This window comes from Drosophila novamexicana, unplaced genomic scaffold (genome assembly GCF_003285875.2).
Source record: "Drosophila novamexicana strain 15010-1031.04,08,12 unplaced genomic scaffold, DnovRS2.1 tig00001059-arrow-arrow-pilon, whole genome shotgun sequence".
Lineage (NCBI taxonomy): Eukaryota > Metazoa > Arthropoda > Insecta > Diptera > Drosophilidae > Drosophila > Drosophila novamexicana.
Window position 1 is genome coordinate 1,871,718 of NW_020824837.1, and position 19,301 is coordinate 1,891,018.

At 38.1% G+C, this 19,301-nt stretch overlaps 2 protein-coding genes across 2 annotated transcripts in view; one reads left to right on the forward strand and one right to left on the reverse strand.

Annotated features, from left to right (window-relative positions):
• Positions 1-19,301, reverse strand: part of LOC115765887 — a 36,355-nt gene that overhangs the window by 4,759 nt on the left and 12,295 nt on the right. Inside the window, exon 2 of the mRNA XM_030709628.1 lies at positions 12,696-12,736. Coding sequence (XP_030565488.1) covers positions 12,696-12,698 — 3 coding nt within the window. The 5' untranslated portion in view covers positions 12,699-12,736. The remainder of the gene's footprint in view (positions 1-12,695; positions 12,737-19,301) is intronic.
• Positions 8,065-10,582, forward strand: LOC115765886 (probable cytochrome P450 310a1). Its single transcript, XM_030709627.1, has 6 exons — positions 8,065-8,770; positions 8,832-8,954; positions 9,012-9,199; positions 9,260-9,496; positions 9,919-10,176; positions 10,247-10,582. The coding sequence occupies exons 1-6, from the start codon at positions 8,286-8,288 to the stop codon at positions 10,450-10,452; spliced, it is 1,497 nt and encodes a 498-aa protein (XP_030565487.1). The 5' UTR covers positions 8,065-8,285; the 3' UTR covers positions 10,453-10,582.

Genomic DNA, 19,301 nt, shown 5'->3' on the forward strand with positions numbered 1-19,301 from the left:
TTTATTGTTGTGGCAGCGAGCGACCAAAATGAATATTTAATGCGCCGCAACAGTGTCTGAAACCCCAAATGGCCTTCGATGGCATCGATATAACGGCAAGTTCAATGTCAGGCCATCTAATGCCTCGCACTGCGCCACGCGGCGTATGCGCAACATTTTTGCTTTCTCTGATGTCGCCTTTATTTATAGCGCTCGTGCGTAGCCAATAATCGAAATTCAAGAACGATTGTTATTTATGCTCATTAGAACTGAATAGCTGCATATATAGTTTATATATTTCTTGATTAGCTGCTCGTATAGCTGATTAATCAGCAGAGAGTTTTGCTGTAAGTAATGGGTTCTAATTGGAATTTATTAAGTTTGAGTTTTGGCTGCTGCTCAAACAACAAAGACATGCCAATTTACAGGGTATATATAGAAGTTTTCTTCATATCAAAATCTGATTGATCAACAGAAAGTTTTGGTGTACATAATGGTTCATTCTGATTAGCCATAAGAGAGTTTTGGTATACGTATTAAGTTCCAATTGGCATTTATATAGTGTGTGTAGGCTGTTAATTTACAGGGTATATGTAAGTTTTCTTCATATTGAAAGCTGCATTCGAGGCTTAGCTAATTCTTCTCCAAAATGTGTTCTAACTTTGGCTTGTGCTTTCTGCAAAGCAATCGTTTTTTGCTTTCTTCTTTGTGTCGCATTCGTAAAGGTTTTACGGGCTGCGCTACTTCGCAAGTGTCAAATTATACTTTCGTAAATAAACTTTTGCATTATCTAACATACAAAATTAAACACATTTTTTTTATAACAGCATTTAAAGATATTTCACAAAGATTCGAAACAAATTTCGATAACAAAACCATTTCCATTTCCATTATTTAGGTCTAAATGTCCAATCGTTGCTTTATCAGTATTTTGAGGAGCCGTCAAGATTTCATATTTCATTTGACAAACCGCTTGAAATTGACAGCTCAAGAAGCAGCAACAATGCCAACAATTTAATAATAACAAGAAAATCAACAAATTGTGCTGTGAAAAGCAAAAGAGAAATTCTTTTATTTTGATTGTTGTGTGTTTGAGGCAGGTCAGTGAAATGTTGGGCATGTCAGAGTCAGAAAGACAAACAGAAAACAAAAATCAAACAAATTGAGTGGGCAGCACACACAAGCACACACGCACACAAGCACACACGCACGCACACACACAGCAAACACAATTTCCCAATTAGAAACCGTTGCAAAGGGCGTGTCATGAAAAACGTCATGGAACGTGGGTCAGCTGGACAGTTGGCCTTTATGTTAATTTTTGCCAGCTTTTCATAGCTGCACATTATGAAAAATTGTTCAAGTGCAACAACAGCAGCAACAACAACAAAAGTGGCAGCAACAGCGTGGCAAAAAATACTTGAAACGTGCCGTGATTTAAATTTTTTGTGACGTTGGCAACGGCCAACTGCCAAAAAGGGGAAAATTCAATTAAAATGCACAAAGCCAACGTCTCGCCGAGTGCACACGGCCCCGCCCCCCTCTCCACTCCGCACACCATCACAAATGATTGTGTGCTCACGTATGTGTATCAAAAAATGCTTAAACTTAAATTGAATTTGTTATTAAACCAATTTCATTTGGCCATAAAGCAATTTGCATGCAAAGTTGCAGACGCTGGCTGCACTTGAAGCTGTGATAGCCCCCCCCTTTCTGCCACCTCACCTCCTCCTACTGTTTGTCTAGCTAACCTAGGTTGACATATCCATATCCATCTCTCTCTCTTCAAAATATGCGCTGTGTTGGCAATCACAAATCGCGCAAATTCCTCTGACAGCGGCGACCGCGACTTAATGCTCAAGTTGCCAGGCTAAAAATTTGCTATGTTGCGCATACGACGCGTTGTACGCGCCCTCCTCAAGCCCCTCGCCACAACACCCTACTTCTCATCCAATTTCCCCTCACCACCTGTCGCGCTGAACTCTCAGTCAACCGAAAATTTTTCATAACAGTCAAACGCAATGTTATTTCGCATAAACATGCAAATTTCGCACCATTGTCCCAACAGTTACCCCCCTTCCCCCCACGACCACCTGACTTGCCACCGCGCCCCCCTCTCTCTCTGCCACAACGCACTGAACTGCACTTGCCCCAATGACTAATTTGCATGTAAATACTTTTTACCATTTCTGAATGCTCTTTCTCTGCGTTCGTGAACCATTTTTGGACTGAGCTTTTCATCAGGTAACTTTGTTAAATATCGATGCATATATTTGAAAATAATGAACAAGAAATATATTTATATATATATATATATAAATATCATAGTAAAAAGCCCATATTAAATATTTAGGGTATCTGCGCTTTGGCCTTTCTATATCTATCATATGTCATAGTGTTTTATTATTTTTGTTTTCAAGTTGCTGCTGCTCTTTTTTTTTTCTGCTCAGTTTTTGTTCATGAACTTCACAAACAAAAATTGTACACAAAGCGTCGGCATTGTTGAAGATGTTGACGCTGATGACGAGGCTGAAAGTAAGGAGGCTGACTGTGGGGTAACCGGCAGTATCTGTTCGCTGACAGATGAAGGGGCAGAGGGAATGGTTAGAAACGTGGCTGTCAAGTAGCTGAGTAATATTTTTGTTAACTTGCAAATTGCTGGCAACCGAGTGGAACTCTCTGTAGCCGCACAGCAGTCAATTCATTCAGCTCGCTCGACGCTCGAATTGCATTCGAGCCTGTGCCACGTTCTGGTTTATGACAACATTTCTAAAAGCGAAATTTTAACGACATTTTCAAGTTTACGTAAGGCAATTCTTGAGAAACAGAACTTGCAAAAAATTAAAAACAAAAAACAAACACGAGCTAGACTACTCGCTTGCCCGACTAGGCGATACCCTGTGCGACAAGGTATAACTTGAATAAGAATTTGTGTTTCTAGATTATATAAGCCTCGAGCTAAACTGAAGAAATACATTGCTTAAATCGATATTTATCGATAAATTCTAAATGGTAGATATAGGAGAATGAATAAAGGATATGTATAGCACAAGCTTATTTAATCCGTAAGCTATGCTCAACAAAATAAGTATCAACATCGATATTTATCGATAATTTGTAAATAGAAGGCACTGGAGAAATGAATATATCATATGTATAGCCCTAGCCATAAGAATCCTAAAGCTAATGTAAAACAAACCTAGTATCAATATCGATATTTATCGATCATTTGTGAACGGAAAGCAAAGGAAAATATATATTTGAAGACAGATAGTCTGTCACATACGCCTGCACAAAACCATCATATCCTATTTGAACAATTTTCAATCGGATCAGTGTATAAAAAGCACATGTCGTGGTCTCTGGGAAATTTCCCAGTGTAATTATTAACTTTGCATTTTGTATTTAGCATTTGTGAGAAATCGAACAGAACGCGCTGAAATTGAATTTCAATGGATATATATTAAATGGGACGTGCCTTCAATATTGAATACAAAACACACACAATAATCAGTTGTGGGTGTCTATGAATCACTTCGAGTGTTTCATTCATTTCATTTTATTTCTCATGATACTATCATAAGCTGTCAGCTCTGGATAAACAATATTCAAGTTGTGCTGCCGAATTGCGCAGAATATAAGGCAAACTATTTATCGCAATTATTTAAAGTAATTTTAAGTAATATGCGCAATTTGTATACTGATAAAAGATATTTGTTTTTAATTAATTTGACTGTGAAGCAATATGCGCAGTCCATAAAACGCACAACTTCGCAGCGATAAGTCGCACAGCTGCTGTTTATTAAGCGTGACTAACAAAAACCCGAATTACTTGTACAAAATACAAATAATTTCTGATCAAGAATTTACAATTTATTAAATTGATTTTTCATTTCTTTTAAATATTATATAGTTTGCTCCTCTCATTTATGTAAAGGTCGATGAGTTAAAAATGTTGTTGACAAAAAAACGATTCATTTGTAAGTCAACACCTTTTTGATGATTTTTTGGAATATCTCAGCCGAATAAAGCAGCAAAACTTGGAGCAACTTGCAATTTGAATATTTATCTATTTAATTTGTTATTATTGACAAAGAAAACAGAAAATTCTTTTAGCTGAGAATAATTTAAGAACCAAGCCAGCAATTAACTAAGTAATAAGGAAATTAATAACAAAAATCTTAATCAGTTTTATACAAAAAAGACTAGAAGATTTTTGAAGAGTTTATCCTAAAAGTGTTTCTTAAGGGCTGCGCAATTTTGAGTAATTGTTGGCACACACTGCCAAGTCATGGCGATTACATGACTGAATGGATAATGGCAAGTGTTGGCTGAGAGAGGAGTAGAGCGGAGGCAGAGGCAGGGCAGCATAAGAAGGCGATGAGTGGGCAAATGGGCTGAGTGGATGAGCCACAGCAGCAGCTGCGTCTCTTGGCCATAAATTGAGATGCAGGCCAAGAAGTGTGCTGCCAAATGGCTTGCATAAAGCTGGTCAACTAAATTCAATTGCTGAATGGCCATTTTGTGGCGTGGCCAAATCGATTTGGCCATCCAGACACAGTGCCAAGTTCTTGTCACCCTTCAACCCAATGCAGCTGCAACTGTTGCAGCTGTTGCACCTGCTTGGTTTTATTGTGGAAAATTCAGTGGCACATAACTCTTGATATTGGCCATGTAACCTGCTCTACTTAGCTTGTATTTAAATCAAATTCCCACTGGCTGCCACAATTATGTGGCAGCTCAACAAGTGGCAAAGGGTGCCCCGCCTCCGCCGCCGCCGCCGCCTGCTGCCGGCTGAGCTAAATAATTCAGTGCTGTGGAAAATTGCCTCCGGTTGTTGCTGGCGTGTTGCAATGCATTTTTAGCATGTTTTTTGTTTAGCTTTTTTTCTTCTCTCTGGTTTTTAGCTTGTTTTCGCACACACAATTTGCATTTTTGTAGCTGCACATGCAATGGGCGTGATTAACTACTTCCCTTCGGGGAACAGGAATTGCCTTGTGCCACAGTTGGTTAGCTTCAAATTCAAATTGCAGTTGACACTTGAGCTGATTGCAATTGTTGTTGTTGTTGTTGTTTAATTGTTGGGTAATATGATACTCGTAATAACTCAACTTGCGCACGGTTAGTTATTAGATACGTTTGTAGTTATTAGCAAGAAACTAAGTCCTTTTTAATAAACAAAGAAACGCAACCGCGACTGTGATTTCTCTTTCCCATGGGTTCTTGATTAACTGCGGTGTTTCTTGCCCGATCGAAATGGCATGTTTAGGCAATAAATATGACAGCCAAATATGTGTCAATACCAAAGCCCAGGGCTATAGCTGCCAAATTGAGTATTTCACTTATTTTTGTAGGAATGGAAGCGCTAGAAGAGGGCTACCAAACAATTTTAAAGATCTCAAGTCTCTCAAATCGATTTAATCATTTCGGCACAAAGTCCCTAGTTCTTATAGTCGCTCAACTCGACGTGACTATATAGACGGACATTACTAGATGATATCAGTAATTGTTGCTGATCACGAGTTTGTATACCTTATGATACTGGTAGTGAGGTTGACAAAGTTCCCATTATACTTAAAACGTATAAAGAAACTTTCCACGTAGTGAAAACTCTAACACTTATGCAGAATTAAAGGCCAATAGAGTAGAAGTTCATACAAAATCTTAGAAAATAATTAAATGGTTATGTCATATATAGAAATATCAAGCTGAGCTCAAGAAAAGAAGAAGTTGACTCACAGTTCAACAAATTCGTGATGAACAACGTGAATTGTCTCGCTTTTTGTGTTTTATTTGCACTCACGAATCAAATAGATAAATATTAAGTGACTCGTCTATTGACTTGCACTTAACTCACAAATCTGAATGCCAGAGGCAATAATAAATACATTAGTTTGCAGCCAAAGCTCAGCTGCTCTTCACTTGAGCCTTCATCAACGACTCGGCGCACAAACATTTAATTAACGCTCTAAAAGCAACAATTTTGGCATCAATTCGAGTGCATTACCAATTTGAAGTGAACGTAATTGCTAACTGGATTGTGATTAAATGTTTTGCGCCTTTGGCTTCAATTAAGAGCTAAACAACAATACAGAACATTAAACTGAGAAAGAGATCCTTAAAATAAAAGTTGATTCTGACTCGAAAATATATTTCTTTATTTAAGAATATTTGAATTGACAGCACAAACTCAAACTATATACAAAATTAGTTTTTGCTCTGGTTATAACAAAATTGTTGCCTGGTTTATATTTGTTTATTTAAGTAGAAGAAATGTAAATATATGCAACAATAAATGTTAATTAAAGTTGAACTTTGGGTTAATAACTCAATACCCTATAAGCCTTTAAGCCTTTTTAAGGGTATGTCAAAAGTGCAATTACGCTTATTCTTGAATATATTCCTATTGAAAATCAACATGAATAGGCAAGTCTATATTATAGGCTATATACGACGCTTAACTATATGCTTTTCAAGAATTGTATAAATCCTTATTCGTTTCCAGATAAGTTACGATATTTATATATTTATATATGCAAACATTTACTCTCTGCAATACAGGGCATTTGTTAGTCGAGCACATTGTATTGAAAACCTGCTTGTTTGCCTCTTTACAGATAAAATGATATTTAGTTCTTATCTAAAGAGTCTGCTGTGTGGTAAGTTTTTCCGCTCGCAAATGTGGAAAACCATGTACTGTCTACCTAGAAGGGCAAAAAATGTGCCTGCAGTAAAACTGCGTTGTAAATTTCTTCAGTACCTAAACGAGCTTAAGATCTACTTGGGTACTCAGGGGAAATTTTGCTGATAAATCAACAGACATGGAAATTGGCTGTTAATTATGGAAATTTTGCAACGTTCAAATATTGCAAGCAGGTAAAATCAGAAGAGCCTACCTTAAGAATCGCTGATAATTCTGAATACGTTAATACTAGATTATAGCTCATAAAGTACTACTTAAGTTTTATTCTAAGGCACTTTAGTTTGTTTCTATCAAACTTAAAAGGCACTTAAGATATGGCTATAGATATAGCTTATACTCTTTAAGAGCTGGCCTTGGCTTGATCGCGGGAAGGTTTTTTAAGTTCTTCTTGAAAAAAATCATTAACTTTATCAAAATATCTTGACATAACTTAGTATTTACTAGTTTTATTCAGATACTCATGTATATACTATATTAATATTGGGAAAAGGGGATTAGTCTCAAAATATATATTTGTTGCATGTTTTTAAAAATATCTCGAGTATGCTCAGCAATTGTGAGCTTCACTCTACTGCTAACATATCTGCCAGCCCATAAGCCTTATGTATATAAAGGTATTTAAGTTTTGAGCAAATAGAGGTTCGTTCATATTTTCAATTTCAGTAATCGATAAGCTATTTTCTTTTCTATAATTGTATATTGTAATATGCCGCGATTTGGCCGCAAGGGCATTTAATCTTCGGTGTGCCGTACAGCTGTTTTATTGTAGTTATTTTTTATTTATCAGCAGTGCAATCAATTATTTGTAGCTTGGTTTAGGGTGCCCCCATCCAGACATTGTCTCAGACAGTTGACATTAAACGCTGCTCGGGATCACAGACAATTTTCGCAACAAGGTCAGTTTCCAGTTAGCCCTGATCGAAAAATGTAAAAAAATAATATAAAAAAAGCCCTGCCAATTTAGACATAACTCAGGCACAACACGCCAGATCCAGTTTTTTTTGAGGCATATACAACTAATACCAAATATTATATAGATAGATAGAGTATATACAAAGTGTATATGAGTGATGAAATAATTATATACTGCTTATCACTATGGAGGCTGCTGCAGTGTGTCGGACCGAGAGGGAGATATGTAAACAAAAAACTGTTCAAACTGATACTGGCTACTGATAATGGCAAGAAGCAGAGACGCCTGGTACAGCTGCTGCCGTATAAATTACTATCAGGACGCGGACAGAGACAACGCTCATTATCAGCCAGGCAACGAGAGAGCGGGAGAGTGAGAGAGAGAGAGAGCGGAAGATGCAGAGAGAGATAAAGCGGGATTGAGGGATAGAAAGGGAGAGTGAGAGGGAGAACTGGAAGGGCGATAGCAGCGCCGGGTTTTGGTTTCTTTTCAGATTTTTTGTTGTCTGCTCTCACATATTTTTGTAATTTTTGGTCAGACAGAGCTGTCTGGTTGCCCCGAGGAGCAGAGCGAGCAACTGAGCCGAGCGACTGAGACGTGACTTTCGGATTGTGCCACAGGCAACCTGTCATAATTATCTGGGATACGCACTCAGTCAGTCAGTCCATCAACGTCTGCTTGTGCCTCAACATGTGGCTGCTGCTGCCGATACTCGTCTACTCGCTGATCTATCTATATGTTCGGCACATCTATAGCTACTGGCGGCGCAAGGGCTTCCCAAGCGAGGCGACCGCATTCTCCTTGCGCTATCTCAGGCGGTTCTATCACCGCGAGTTCCGGCACGTGCAGGCCATATGTGAGGCCTACCATGAGGGACGCGATCGTCTGCACGGCATCTACTGCTTCTTTCGGCCCGTGTTGCTGGTGCGCGATCCCGATCTGGCCGGCCACATTTTGCAGCAATCGAATGGACATTTCGGTGAAGGCAAATGGGAATATGTGAAAAGCTATCGGCGCTTCAATTTGCTGGAGAAGCTATCGCCCATGTTCAGCACGAGGCGTTTGTCGCCAATGTTCAACAATGCCCAGCGCGTGGCGCAGCACATGATGCAACATTTGCTGGACAGGGAGCAGCAGGGCAGAGTGGAGCTGGATCTGCAGCAGCTGCTGCGAACGTGAGTAGCATGTCAGAAATCAAGTCCAACTCTGATTAAACTCCATTAAACCCCTAACCAGTTATGCAGTAAACATGATGGGCAATCTGGTGTACGGCCTGGATGTGAACAACTTTGAGCAAACGGATCACATACTCAACAGCTATGTGCAGCATCCCTCGCAATACGGCGTACTGCAGTCCATGTAGGTATCCGTAATTCCGTCTAACTAATTCCGTATTAAATAAATTTCCATGCCTAGCACTTTGAGGGGCACGCCACAGAACTCAACGCTGAGCACTCGCCTTTTGGATCTCGTCAAGCAGAATGTGGAGCTGCGCGAGCAGAGCGGCATCATGCGTAAGGACATGCTCCAGCTGATGGTCAAGTTTCGCAATGGCAACGATCTCAGCGATGGCAGCGACAAGTGGCAGATCGAGCATCCATTTCGTAAGTTACCCTCTCGCCCCATCTCTCGCTACCATATGCCATAGCTTTAGTCTTTTTCAGGCACAAAAGATTACAAGCTGATGTCCATCGAACGCCTGGCCAAGGTAGCTGAAGACCTGCTGCACTCCGGCTTGGACAGCATAGCATCGACCATAACGCTGACGCTCTATGAGATCGCGCAGCAGCCGCTGATTGTCGAGAAGTTGCAAACTGAGATTAAGGAGCTCAACTTTGTGGATGGTCAGCTGACGTTTGAGCAATTGGGGCAGCTCAAATATATGGAAATGTGTCTGAAAGGTAAATTTACAATATTCTTTTGCTTCATCTCATCCCTTACATTGCTTGCATACGCTTCATCGCAAGTCTCGAACATGTTGCCAACTCGAGCAGTTCGAACTTCTTTCATATAAACGTGTTCGGGTTTGATGAGTCGTCTATTTGAACTCGAGAGTTCGAGTCTGACCGTTTTCGCTTAAATCGACTGAGTTTATTGCAAATTATACACCCGACGCTTGGGTCTAACTTAGAAAATCGTAACGGATTTATCCGAATAGCGTGCTTTACTCTCCTGCCACCACTTTAGTTGAACTTCACGCCTTTAACCCTTTAGCCCTTACATGGCGTCCCTTAGCTTCACCACAGGCTTTATTGTGGCTGCCATTTCAATTTGAGTAACCTACATCAATCGCAACTAAATATCCCATTGTTCTGCCTTACAGAAACCCTTCGCAAGTATCCACCAGTGCCCATTATAGAACGCATTTGTCGCAAGTCCTACACATTGCCCGGCACCAAATTCAGCATTGGGGAGGGCAAAACGCTGATGGTGCCGCTGCTGGCCATACAGCGGGATGGCAAATACTTTGGTGAACCACTGAAATATAAACCACTGCGTTTTCTACATGACAAGAGCCAGGATATCAGACAACGTCGCTCGGCCTTCGTGGGTTTCGGCATCGGCGGTACACAATGTGCGGGTAAGTGGCGAGAAGAAAGGCATTTTTATAGGTGAACAAAATTAAGCTTTTTTCGTTTCCCTTTTCGCAGTACAAAACTTTGCCAAAATGGTCATTAAACTGGCGCTTGTTAAGCTGCTGCAAAACTATCATTTGGAATTGGATGCGAGTGCTGTAGTCGAGGTCTCGCATCTGCCGGCGCCGTTCATAAGCTCCAAGGATGGACTCAAAGTTCAATTAAAAGCGCGAAAAATTTTAACACAAAGCAATTATCTCAAAGGTTCAAAACCTATTTAATTTATGCAACACGTGACGTATTTTCTTCTCTCTCTCTATATATTTTTTGTATACTTTTCCAACACTTTATTTGGGTATTGTGTTTTGCTAGGTGTGAGCACCTAAAAATATGCCATAAATAAAATCAGTAAATAATGGCCTGCGAAGTTGCGTTGTTCTCGATGGTATACCCTGTAACCAATGAGAATGTGTAGAAAAGGGTATATAGTTTTTGGCGAATGTATGTAAGAGGTGGGAGAACACGTCTCCGACTTTGTAAAGTATTTATAGTTATATTCGTGATCAGGACGAAAAGCTAACTTTGCCTGCAAGAACTCGTCGAATGCGGAAAATAATGTATATATCAATATTTATCGATTAAGAGATTATTTATTTATAACTTGTGTATCGTAAGACACAGATTCGTAAGACACAGATTCCTAACGTCCTATGTAAGTATGTAAGGCCAAATGTTTATTTGAACAATGTTTATTTAATGCAGGGTATCACCTAGTCGGACACTCTAGAACTACAGCATTTGGACTTGTTGTCTTGTTGTCTGTTCATTTCGCCTCGTTAGCAACGTGCAAAATGCCAAAGGTCCTTGGTTCTTGTGACGCGCACACGCGTCGTATACGCAACGGCGTTAAATTAGACATTACATGTGTTTGTTGTTCGTATTGTTGTTGTTCTTATTGTTGTTGTTGTTGTTTTGGCTGTGGAGCAAATCATCAGGCGTAAAAGACATGATCGAGCACATGAGCTTATCATTAAATTTGATTTGCTTTTTGATTGTCAATACACAAGACATGCGGCATTGTCTCATTGGCACCGACATGGAAATCTGGAAAAGTCACAGCAGCCCCCCAACCCCTAACACACACCAAGGCAAAGTTTCGAGCATCTCACTTAGTTGGCCATTAACGAGGCCACAATTAGGCCGCATTATGAACTCATTTATCAAGCTGCCAAGAGGAAGAGATACCATTATGTGGCACTAGGAAAAGCCATTGCAATCAGTGTAAAACATTTTGCAAAATTAAGAGCCAGGCTAAGCAATCGCCGCCAACCCATTCCAAGTCTTATTACCGAGACATCAAATTAATTGAGCTCTGTGGGTGACCAGAATCAAAGGCCAGCCTTTGAAATTTGAGCATAGAACCAGCGGGCAGCGAGCTGCCTGTAATGAGCCGGAAATTGTGTGCCTTGCTTCTAATGGCAACCGAATTATTAATTGCGTATACGCCTTCATGGACACAGCCTCGACTTATTGAATCGCTTTAAGCCAAAAGAAGACGCAGATGAACAGGTGGCTGGCGAAATTAAACGACTACATAATACTTTTTGTATAGGACAATTGCTGATTAAAACGGACAAAAAGAGTCCCAAGGATTATGGAATTCCAAACTTATGGAGCTGTGCATACACATATAATATATGTATAGTATTATATAAATGCAACTTATTTGCTTTCTGTCAGCCTTAAAGGTTGTTTAACTCTAGATCTTTAACAGTTTGAGCTTAAAAACACAAAATATTTATTGATTTCGATTAATTGATTTGAAATTTGAGTCAGGCATATGACAATACGAGCATACAACTAATATGCCCTTCCTTTACTTTGCGAACAGCGTATAACAATTTAAAGAGCACAACGAATACGTGAGTTTTCAGTTGCAACAACAACAACAGCAAGAAGAAGGAGAAGAACAGAGCTCTTGACATGCACTGACCCAGTTGCCACATGTCGAGGCACCGAATATAAATTGCTTGGCAGATTCGCTGCAAGATTTCCTCGTAGATTTGCCCAGGCCCCCCAGAGCCGAGAGGGTACAAAATAAAGCGCCGCCCTGGCATTGTCCCGATTACATTTAAATATAACACATTGCATATTAAGTGGTCAAAATGGCAGGACCTGCAGCCGTCCTCTCACCCACCCAAACCCAAAATTCCCTGTCAACCCACTTGTTAAGCTTAAAGTGTGCGCTACAAAGCAGTCGACGAGGCGTGAAATATGCGAGCGCATAAAAATTTCATTTAAATGAGAGAGAGACAGAACGAGTGAGAGAGAGAGAGAGAGAGGGACTGTCATAAGTTAGGAAATTTTTTTCTCTTGGCGGCATTTGACATGGAGAAATTACTTAAGTGTTTGCTAATTTTTCATGTAAATTTTATTTCTTTTCCTTCTTTTCTTGTTTTGGTGCATAATTGCCATGTGAAAAAGGCGCTGAAAGGGAACCCCAATTAGCAGCGTATTTACTTACCATAATTTAAGATTTAAGCTTTGCTCGGCAACAAATTTCAACTGCAAAGAGGGAAGAGAAAGAAAATGTTGAAAGTTATTACGATTTGTATTTCTAATGAGTTTGCTTTATTAAATATCAAGTGTTAGTTTAAGATACTTGTGCTTTTTTTTTTGGCTGTAGACAAGTTCGTTACAAATTGTTTGTTATTGAATAACAATTTGTAAAAGTTCATTGCAGCAGTTTGTTATTGAACTTTTGGCATAACTTAAACAAAAAAAATGCTCAATGAAAACTTGAACTGCATTTGGTAAAAACAACAAGCGACAAAAATGAAAGATACAAAAACAATCAAGTTAGTGTGCTTTTGAGAAGTATGCGCTCGACTGGGCAATACCCTGCACCATATTTTGGAGCTATAATATATAGGTGTTATGTTCCAGAGGTGTCTATTTATTAAATTAGGACTATTTACCTTTTAAAGCTTACAAGATGTGCTCAAAAGACTAAATCGATATTTATCGATTTAGTTGAAACAAGGTGAGTTATTGATCGATATATGTTGCCCCGAACAAGTCGCGCCTTAGGAGAACTTCAAGAATCAAGTCAAGTATAGTCTCTATTATTTCATGCCTCTATTAACACAGGGATAGACAACCCTATCGATACTTATCGATTTTGTGAACATCGACTCGTTGATACGAACAGCCAGGCATTATCTCGGCTGTTCATCAGAGAGAGTCGTAGATTTTTAATTTTAACTGTAACATACGTGCGCACAAAACCATCATACCCATTCTCAATAGCTACAGGGTACACAAAAAATGTGACAACAAAAAACTACACGATCTGACATAAAAGGTTATCAGCGACGTCTCTTTTAATTAACCAATTGACATATGACTTTTGTGTGGCAGTTTGTTGTTCTTCTGTTTCTTCATTTTTATACAAAGAAAGATGTTGTTGTTAAATATTGTTGGACAAAAGTTGTGCAAACTTTGAAAAGTTTTTCAAGCCAACAATAAGTAGACAAAGCGAATTCAATATTATATAATAAAAGAGATTAATAACGGGCGGTTATTTTATAAAAATTTCTCTGCACACACATGAAATTTTAAACAGTTGTCTAACTTGAGAAATCTCAAGAAATATTATGTCATTATAAGCTTTACAAATGACTTCTATTCATTTTTCCAAGTATTTTATGCGAACTTAATGAGCCAAGAACTCAGCTTTTGTTTATGTTCGGCTGAAAAGTCATTTTAACTGGAGAACTGGGCGCTTGTGTATTCAACTTAAGAGTTTAAGGTGTGCGAATAATTTTTGTGGCAACTGTATGCGTTTTCTATGGTAATTGACTTGGCGAGAAACAAACTGTATTTCTTATAACAACACGACAAAATATATCTTTGAGGAAGTGTTGAAGCACTAGAATTTTAGATGAGATTTATTTTATAGATATTTGTTGACTTTGCTTTAAATTATTTTAATTTTATTAGAAGCTTTAAAAACTTTTTATCGAATTCTCTGAAAATTATATTAAAATTATAGAAATAATATTTACAAGGCCCGGAACTACCTTGAATCTGTCTAAGCTTGTACTACCCCCCTTTTCGTGTTTATTTGCTTAACATGGACACACAAACAACAATTTTCCAACACGAACACGATAATCGCTCCACACTAGCTGCATAAATATATATTCTTTTTGGTTCCCACTCAACTTGAAGTCGTCTTAGCCGGGAACTCTGAGCATATTTTCTGCATATTCATTTTACCACTTCTGTTAATTCGGCACTTAACTGTGCTCGGACTTCAAGAGCGCCCAAGCAACGACCCACGCGACCTCAGGGCGACACAGTAATAAAAATAAATAAGCGTCAACCATTCTTTACACACATGCAACCCATATTATATATATATATATATATATATATTCTTTCCATTTTTTATTTGTTTAACAATTAAATTCTGTGTGTATTTTTATCATAATGATCTTGGTGAGTAAACGCTAAGCAGACAAACAGAATGACAAATTGTGAGGGACAATTGTTGTTGTCATTGTTATTGCACTCCTACTTAAATAGAATATGCATGCAACATCATATACACTCGAAGAAATCTAAAAGCATTTCGGGCTTAAATCAAACAGAGACAAAAACTAGTCAAAATGCACTCAAACGTTTTAAGTTTTAGTAATTTGATATAAAATAAAATTAAGTCTCCTTTTAAGGCAATAATTTTAATTCTAGAAATTATTTAATAAGTGTGCTCTATAATCATTCCTTGGCTGCTTTTTAGAAGTTAACTCTACACTCTCCACTACTAATTTCGGGCTGCTTTTTACAGGGAATCTCAAACCTAATTTGATAAATTCTTTTATAAATTACTTATGATTTCTCAGGGAACCTTAATCCCAACATACTTAAATATTGGTATGTTTATAAAATTTTAAAAAAATATATATAATATAAGAATTTTTCTCTAAGTGTATTTATGTAGTAAGCCCCATCACTCATGCATACAATAACTTATCTCTCTAAGTGTATGTATGTAGTAAGCCCCATCATGGTCATGCATTTGTAAAACAGTAACTTTTCTCCAAGTGTATTTACGTCATGCACTGGCTCTGTTGCTGCATTGGATTTCTTGATTCTCGGTTAACTTCGCTGGTTAAGTTAGCTCGTTTGCTGGCTGTGGAGTTGACTTTTTCAATTTGTGTGCGGCGTTGCATACACATACATATGTGTAATTGTCGCTGCAACGTGCAACGTGCAACATGAGGCAAAAGATGATGCGGCTGCTTCTTTTGATGCTGTTGCTGCTGCTGATGATGCTGCTGCTGATGTTCGGCGTTGTGCGTGCAGCTGTTTTGCTGTTTGCTTTGTTTATGTGGTTTGTTTTGTTTGTTGGCCTGGTTCTTGATGTTGTTGCAGCGCTTGTCACAATTGTTGCTGCCGCTGTTGCTGCTGTTGCCGGTGTCTGCGCACAGTTGCTTTAATTATTGTCGCAACACTCGCCTGCATGTGTATTTGCCTGCTTGTCGCTGTGTTTACTTTTTTATATTTATGTGTATATTTATATCTGTTTCCGACTTTTAATGAATTTATGTATATGTGTGCTTCTGCCTTGCATTCGCCGAGGCGCTTAAACAGTGCGCAAAAGAGCACTTCAATTACATTTATGTACAATGCACATCCATAAAAAAAAAACAATGCGAATTAAGCAGTTAAAACCAAGAACAACCAGAAATTACTGCATAAAAGTAATCAGTCGACAAAGTAAAATACATTTATATTGACTTTAAATGTGCGTTCAGGATTAAAGCGCTGAAAAACTAATTTTTTGTATATGGATTTTGCTTTATGGATGTGTGAAAGCATATTGCTTAAATTAATTAATAATTGACAACAAAAAACGTTAAATATTTTGTGTAAATATATATATTTTTGGTGTGAATATTATTGTCAAAGGGAAACTAAGAGAGATGAATCTGTCAGACGATTATTTTTTATCATTTCCATTTCTCATCATTTCAGCTGACACTTAAATATTAACAATATTATTATTAGTAAATCGGTAATGTATCTTCCAGGCGATACATATTCTCATGTTACCTAAATATTAAATACATTATTATTAGTTAATCTTAAATGGGTCCTCCAGGCGATATCTATTCTATTCAACTAGGCGACACACCTAACTAGGCGTAACGCCTTTATGTATCCCTAAAACTATGTTTCGCCTTGGAAGATAATAAGGCGAAATGTTTGCGATAGTTGTGATGAGCTGCTGTTTGAATTTGCATTCTTTTGGGCTGCCCAAATACAAACCAAAACATTCCCGAACGCAATTTAATATATGTGACCTATTTGGCAGGACTCCAGGCACACTTCGATGTGACCGGGTCGCAACTGTACTTTTTCTATAACATATATATGCCAAATCAGCGTAATTATGAAGCGTAATGCCATAAATTGTTACAAATTGTGATTTATTCGTGTCATAAATGCAGAAACTGTTGCCAAATGTGCGAAACTTTCATTTAAATTGTGCATTGGGCGTGCCACTGGCAGGCGCGTGGAGGCTGTGGGGGGGCGTGTCAAAGTTTAAATGCGATTATAATGATAATTAATTATGCATTTAAATTAATTAAATTAGCACGCACAGCGAATTGTGGACTTTGCATAATGCCAGCTAATGCTGCTGCAAATTCAATTGTATTTCCAGATGGCCAATAAAGCATTTAGTGTCAATGTTGTTGTTGCTCGTTTGTTGTTGTTGGTTCTCGGTTCTTGTAGCGCGTAAATTAATAAACATAATTTACACCTGTGTAGGTTTGCCCATAGCACGCCACACAAATGTGCAAATTATGTATTTCAATTTTGAACAGATTTACAAATTCACGCCCCCAAAGAAAATTCCTGAAATCCATTTTTTTTTGCCGCTGCCAAAAATATATTACTCCCAAAATAGCATGCAGCATGTTGCTATTATTGTTGTTGTTGTTGTTGTTGTTGTTGTGGTTATGGTTTTTATTCTTATATGGTCTTTCATGTGACAAACTTGGGCAATTTCCGTTGCACGGAAATGTGCACAATTTAATTCCTTTCCCCCATTTATTGTTGCTGTGCCCTAGCAACGGGGTATTATAATTAAGACAGCAAATATGTAACATCTTGATGGAGGCATTGTCGTGCTCTGTTATTATGCTCTGGTTGCCTTAACTTAGAAACTATTTTAACAAAATGTGTAAATATAAATGGTTTCTTGATAAATTGGCATACTTTTCCATGGCTAAATTGTTAAGTTATATAATAAATAAGCAATATCTTTTTCGATTTTCCTAACATCGTTTGGATACATACAAATTAGTATGTAGATTTACTTATAGTATACACAGATTAAGAAGATATCAATTTCTGAAAACCTCGCCCATTCCTCCAAAATAGAAAATTCTTAAGCTAGAGCCTGGATCCTTGGAATTCATAGACAGTCGACTGCCATATTCATTCCCTGAAAATCTTACAACAGTCGTATAACAAACATCGGAGTTAAGCAAGAACATATGTCCCAAACTTAATGCGTGCAGAGTATAAAGCTGAAATTCTGGTTAAGGCAGCTTGTCTCTGATTTTAGGGCATCTTCTAGTCGTTTACTTGACTTGCTCTGACTTGCTTTTCCTGCAAAAATTAAGACATTTGCAGCGACATGTTTTGGTTCGCGGCCAAGCAGAAGCTGTTTAGATGTTGTATTCGAGCACTTAGATCTCCCCACAGAGTTGATAATTTTCCGCTTGAGTTGGACTCTCGGTTGGCTCGGTGCTAACAACTTCACTTGCTGTTGCTTTTAATTAGAATCAGAAAACTTGCCACAACATGAGAATCTCACTAAGAGTTCGTATGCTTCGTACGCGCTTTAAGATAATTTTTGCCGTGAAAACATAAATTCAACTTGTTTTTATGTACAAGCGGGGAGAGAGAGAGGCAGGCACACGGACACACGCTTTTGGGCAGACCTTCCCATTTTGGGGGCCATGCCTCGCTCCCTCCGCCCCCCCAAACCCCTGGCACATTGAGATTTTCTTGGAAAATTAACAGCACTCGTGGCTTTGATTTATCGCGATAAGCGGATGTGTGTATGTTGTACATTGTTCTTGTTGTTGTCTTTGCTGTTATTGTTGCTTCTGTGTCTCACAGCGTGTATTTTAGATAGAATGGGGGGTAAAACTGGGGGCTTTGGGGCACACAGATTTTGGCAGCACGTTGTCTGCCTCTCATAAACATGTGTATGCAGATTGACTTTGGCTTGAATTCGTTTATTTTTGCTTTCATCACAAAAGAGCTGACATTAAACGGAAATCCTGTCTACAGATTTCCATCAACTTTCATAGCCTCGACGAAAGACAACTGATAACACAATTTTAGGCATTTAAATGGGTACTCATAGAGATATTAAGATCTATCTTGAATGATTCTGAGCGTGTTCATTTATTTAGCAATTTATTTAATGACAAGAAATGTGGCTTTTAATAATCGGAAGTCCCTAATAAGGAATCCTTTTGCAGATATTCAAAAAATTCTTATATATAACCAATTGCAATTTATGCATATATATAATTATTCTAGTCTTTAAGAAAGTATTATGATTTTGTCATGAAATGTGTAAGAGATAGATATAAGATATATAGCTAGCATAGGAAAGATGCATCGAAAAGTAATATTTTGTTTCCCTGGATATTATAGTAGCAAAAATAGTTTTAAGTCTTCGACAAGCCGAGGATATCCTTATTTAATTTTGTTCATTTCGGCAAAACTTTTCGCTTTTAATCAACAAATTGAATATCATAAAAACATGCACTTTATCAATATTCCTTCCTAATTACTTTGTTTTTCTTTTAAGTAAAACTAGGCGAAACTTTAAGGACACTTGGCTTAGTTTTCAGGTAACTCACGAGCAATTCTAAACTTTACGATATTTGGAGCTTGCGCAACTTTTGTGCAACATTGTGGATATATGCAGCAGTTGCGTAATAAACTCAAGTTTTCACCTCTGACCGGGCAACTAAGAAACAACAACAACAACAACAATAAGAAGAAGAAGAAGAAGAAGAAGAAGACGAGCAGC